The 5,981-nt window shown below is 42.2% G+C and overlaps 1 protein-coding gene across 1 annotated transcript; it reads left to right on the top strand.

Moving 5' to 3' along the window:
* Nucleotides 1-3,685: 3,685 nt before the first annotated feature.
* LOC136877609 (uncharacterized) lies at nt 3,686-5,667 on the top strand. The gene has a single exon (XM_067151774.2). It carries the CDS (start codon nt 3,743-3,745, stop codon nt 5,024-5,026), a length of 1,284 nt encoding a protein of 427 aa, XP_067007875.2. The 5' UTR covers nt 3,686-3,742; the 3' UTR covers nt 5,027-5,667.
* Nucleotides 5,668-5,981: the final 314 nt, after the last annotated feature.

Genomic DNA, 5,981 nt, shown 5'->3' with positions numbered 1-5,981 from the left:
AGCTCTCTTCTTATTAAATAGTATCAGTCTGGTCTCTTGTGATATCCAGTGTTGATGTTTGCTAGTAGTATCCCGTTGTGCAGGTACGAAGTCTTTAACTGCAGCTTGCAGCCAGTCGTACAGCAGGTCAAGAGCCGATTCGATATCAGCTATTTCGAGCAGACTCCAGGGAAGGCATTCCAGGGCACGACACATTGCAGGCCAGTCGGCACGGCGCCAGATGTAGGTAGGGCGGTAGGATGTCCTGCTGTGAGGCTTTGAGGAGGGGTGGGGAAGGAGGAATGTAGCATCGAGGGACTGGTGGTCGCACAGGAAAAGGTTTCTGCCTAGGGTTATTGTTTTAAGTTCTAATGAGGAGAGTATGAAGTCCAGGGTGTTGCTAGGAAAATAAATTACTTTAAAGGTTGCCATACATTGTGAAGTGCAAAATAAAAGGCTTTTCTTGCTTTACATCCGAAACTCTCCTATGAAGAAATCTATAATGACGCAGAATAGTGCCGAATACAATGCCGCTCTTCTATATAATTTCTGTGGCAAAACGTCATGTTAAAAAAGGAAAATAGGCTGTGAAAAAAGTAGCATCTGCGTCGTGAAGTAACCGTACGGACACAAAAGTACACAAACACAAACTAACAAATTACAGTGTCAATCCTTACGCCACAGCCTATGTAGCTATACAGGGTGGAGGACGGCAAATTGATCAGAGTTAAGGAACCGTAGTCCGGAAACATTCGGAATTTCGTCCCGCAGTAGTTCTTTAACGTGCCGGAAGCTAACGATACGGGGTTGTCACCTTTAAGCACTCGCACCGACCTCAGACTGGTTTGAATCCGTTATCTTGGATTAGTAAAACCACACCGGGAGTATTCAAACGAGTACGGCAGAACTTTGTGCGACGATGCCATGTCTGCATTGACGCAGGGGGACGCCATTTGGATCATTTGTGAAAATTGTGCATATAGACGGACTCAAATGAGTAGACTTTTGCTTAACTTTTGACTCGATCGTTTCCGGACTGTGTAACATCATCACGGATACTCTCTGTATATTTTAACCATTACTTGTAGAACAAAACAGGTAACTGGACCCTATCACAGCGCTGAGTCAGCAATGTGGGGAAGTACAAGCTGAGTGAGGGGAAGCACCTTGCGCCCTCGTACATAAGTATTTCTATCACTCATGACTTAGGCAGCTCGACAGTTTAACACCTTTTGAGTTTCCATCTAGTCATCAAATCACAGCACAAGTCCAAAGCAACAAGAACATTTCGAACCAATGATGACTAAGTACCTGTCACGCGCCTATGCTATTTGTTCGGGACGTCGAACCATGTGGATCTTCTGCCCCTACTGGTACCATATTGTATGAACCTGCGTGTAATTGGTATGGCGATAGTGTGGAATGTTGTGTGTGAGGAAAGAAAAATTAAGGACGTCACAAACATCCACTCACCAGGTCTGGGATATTAATCATTACATTTAAAACCCCCTGACCTAGCCGGGAATCGAACCCGGACCCACAGGGTGATAGGCGGACGCGTTGTCCCCTTCACCACGGAGCCGGACTTTCCTTTTCATACTCTGTAAATCTATTCTAATATTATACAGAGAAAAAAAAAACTTGTATGTTGTATATTTGTTTGCAATAAATAAAATCAAAAACTACTGAACCGATTTTAAAAATCCCTCCACCCATAGAAAGCTACATACCAGAGAGATCCCTACGAAAAATGAAATAATGTAAACCAAGGTGTCAAAAATTGCCTATAAATGTCATAATATAGGCCAATATAGACGAAATATAGCTCTACACACTACATGATGTAGTGTAACCCTGATTGTACTTACAGCTCTACACACTACACGGTGTAGTGTAACTGAGACTGTACTTACAGCTCTGCACACTACACGGTGTAGTGTAACTCTGATTGTACTTACAGCTCTATACACTACACGGTGTAGTGTAACTGTGATTGTACTTACAACTCCACACACCACACGGTGTAGTGTAACTTTGTACTTACAGCTCTGCACACTACACGGTCTAGTGTAACTGAGATTGTACTTACAGCGCTACACACTACACGGTGTAGTGTATTGTACTTACAACTCCACACACAACGCGGTGTAGTGTAACTTTGTACTTACAGCTCTGAACACTACACGGTGTTGTGTAACTCTGATTGTACTTACAGCTCTACACACTACACGGTGTAGTGTAACTGTGATTGTACTTATAACTCCACATACCACACGGTGTAGTGTAACTTTGTACTTACAGCTCTGCACACTACACGGTGTAGTGTAACTGAGATTGTACTTACAGCGCTACACACTACGCGGTGTAGTGTATTGTACTTACAACTCCACACACAACGCGGTGTAGTGTAACTTTGTACTTACAGCTCTGAACACTACACGGTGTTGTGTAACTCTGATTGTACTTACAGCTCTACACGGTGTAGTGTAACTGTGATTGTACTTATAACTCCACATACCACACGGTGTAGTGTAACTTTGTACTTACAGCTCTGCACACTACACGGTGTAGTGTAACTGAGATTGTACTTACAGCGCTACACACTACGCGGTGTAGTGTATCTCTGATTGTACTTACAGCTCTACACACTACACGGTGTAGTGTAACTCTGATTGTGCTTACAGCTCTACACACTACGCGGTGTAGTGTAACTCTGATTGTACTTACAGCTCTACACACTACACGGTGTAGTGTAACTCTGACTGTACTTACAGCTCTACACACTATTGTCGCACAAAGACGATATGAAGCTCATTTTAAGCCTCCGGATGCTAAGAACAAAACTTGGTAATGCTTTACGGGCTCCGGAAACCATGTTTTAAGGGTCTAAAGCCAACCGTTATGGAGATATTGCCGTCACACTATCCCGCTCTAGGAATCGGATGAAGAAATTACCAGCCGTAACCACAGCAACGTCAGCTCAAGGTTTATACAGTAGAATATACGCCTGCGGTTCGAAATAGGCACGTGCATAAATGTTGGCTAGACTAATGGAGAGATTCTCCTATAGATATGACTGTGTGGAGGAAAGTACTGTGGGGGTCAGCCACCCCTATGTGTGGAGGTGTGGAGGGTGTGACATATAAAAATAATAGAAAATATTGTCGAATCCATAGGTTTCGGGGTCGCTGAGAGGAATAGTGACACTCCGCATACCGTTTAAATCCAAGTTCAGCCTTTATTGGCATGGGGGTGGGGGTGCGGGTGAGAAGGGGTTTAAAAATTCCAAAATGGCCCAGATTATGGATTTATGTAGTGTGTACCCCTCTGGGTGGGGTGGAAAGTGGTGAAGTATCAGTCAACGTCACAATTACGAAATCTACAAAATATCGCTTCACACATAACTAACAGCTAAAACAATCAATTAAGTGCCCAGGCAGCGCCGGGTAATACAGCTAGTATTTCATTAAAAATATTCTGCGTTACTTTCCGATCGGCCTACTGTATTGCAGAATGCTGCGACTAAAAGTTATAAGGTGAAGTCTGCACATCTGGGAGCTAATCAAGCAATCTCAACACTATTCTAAATTACAGAACTCTTAAGACAGGATGACAATATTAAGAAATCCTCAAGGACAGTGTGAATTTTCATCGTCCTATGCAAAGCTCTCATGTAAGATAAGGTTCGTCATAAGATAAGGCGCATGGCAATAAACGACAGCAGACTAAGTGCAAAACTCCAGTCTTCAGAACACCTCATAGCATGGAGAGCCATCCAGCAATATCCAATGAGGAATGGAGTCTGGCTGTGCGACGGCTTCTGGGAGACTCAGTAAGGTTCGACCTACTGTCCATTGACTGGGGTGGCCAAGGCAGCGAAGTGGTTGGCTTCCAGGGCGATCATTTTCGGGTGAAATTGTCCGTGTCAGTAGATGGTCAGCAGCCTCAAGAATTCAACATGTTTGTTAAGACGGTTCCGGTGGGCTCTGATTTCAAGACAGTTTTCGTCGTAGCCACTAATGCATATGTCAAAGAAATTAGCATATATACCAGTATATTTGAAGAATTCAGAAAATATGGACTGATTCCTCAAGAAACACCATGGGCTCCGAAATGCTTTCTAACTCGATCAGATCTTCTGGTGATGGAGGATCTAATTTCAGCCGGATTTCGCATGTTCAACAAATTCGAATACATGGATTTTCCTCACTGTAAAATTGTTCTGTCGACATTGGCTCGTTTGCATGCTGCAAGTATTATATACGAAGAAAAAGAGAAACTAAGAACTGGAAGAAACTGTTCTTTAAACGAGTTGTTTCCCGTAACATTGTTTGAAACGATGTATCCGGGAGATCCTGAAAATGTAATGAGCATTACTATGAGAACCGGCATTAAATCAGTGTTGGAAATGATAAAAGTTATGGAAAATTATGGAATGAAATCGAAATATTTAAATACAATTTTACAGTCATTTAAACAAAAAGCTGAACTAATTTTCGAGTATGTAAAACCTTCCAATAAGTATCGCAATGTGGTAAGTCATGGAGATCTTTGGCCAAATAATCTGATGTTTAGATATGCTGAGAACAGTGGTGTTCCAGAAGAAGTGAGGCTGGTGGATTACCAAATGGTGCGCTATGCTCCTCCAGCTTTGGATGTAATGTCCTTCTTGCATTTAGTTACCAATCGCGAGTTTCGAAGAAACAACCTAGAGACGCTACTGTCGCTGTACCATGGTCAACTGGTGCGAGTTCTGGAGAGGCATGATGTGAATGTGATCCCATGGGAGGAGTTCCTTGAGAGCTGCCGACACTACGCACAAGCAGCACGCATTATTGTTCCACTTATTCAACATGCAGTCCTACTTCCCGATCATTTGCTCGCGACCTTGCTGTCCACAAAGGCCAGTTACGAGAAATTCATCTTGAAGGACAGGGGTGACGTCGTAGTGCAGTGTTTCAAGGACGTTGAATACTATAAGGAGCGACTTACGGGTGACATAGAAGAGTTAATCGAGTTTGTAGTGCTTGGACTAAAAAGTGATTAGTGAAATGAACTACTTTCTTGAATGAGTTCGTGTTCAGTGCTGTCATTTTTTTTTAGGATTGTAGCTACCGAGATTCACCAGCTTTCATGTGTCACGTGGGTTTGGATTGTTCTAACTCATCAATTTTTGCAGACTACTACATTTTTTCTTCTGTATCTTTAAAACTCCTTCTACTAGAACTCTGAAATATTTACATCCGTCTTAGTAAGAAGACCTAAGAATAAGTGTCCTTTAATAGAATAGAAGTTTTCCCATATGGGAAATAAGAAGTACTACTACTTGAGGGTGATGGCAATAGAGTTCGACACCGGCCAGATATCCTTATGTCACAGGTTGCATTTGATATTTTTTCTACTTACACATCCACATAATAAAAAATAAAAGTTGAATATGCTTTCACTTGTTGCTATGGAATACATGAAACTGTTTGTTAAACAATCGCCTTCTGCTATGTACTACACGCCTTTCCACGCCGGATGACAGAGCGAACATTGAGGTAGTGTACAATTTCTCCACTACCCACCTCTCAGCGCTACTAGGATGTCAATGGGTCGGCCGGTGCGCTGGCAGGCAGTAATATCTTCCTCCCCATTGTACATTATCTATACTAATATATAAAAAATAAATGGTGTGTGTCTGTGTGTCTGTGTGTTACTCAATCACGTGAGAACCACTGGTCAGATTTACATGAAATTTTGCATGAATATAGCTTATTTACATGGTTAACATATAGGCTACTTTTGATTTCGATATTTTGCACTATTTAAAGACGGTTACTATTTTAGTGACGTCACTACACCCTTTGGTTTCATTCATAATTCCATTTAAAATAAAAAGAGAACGCTAAGAAATAGCAAACTTTTGATGGCATATCTCTCTCTCATTCACCTCAACCTGATGGTTGGTGGGTAGCATGACTGTCCTCGTCCAACGACCTTCTATCCTGAGCCATCTG

This window comes from Anabrus simplex, chromosome 7, assembly GCF_040414725.1.
Source record: "Anabrus simplex isolate iqAnaSimp1 chromosome 7, ASM4041472v1, whole genome shotgun sequence".
Lineage (NCBI taxonomy): Eukaryota > Metazoa > Arthropoda > Insecta > Orthoptera > Tettigoniidae > Anabrus > Anabrus simplex.
This window is presented reverse-complemented; position numbering and strand designations above follow the sequence as displayed.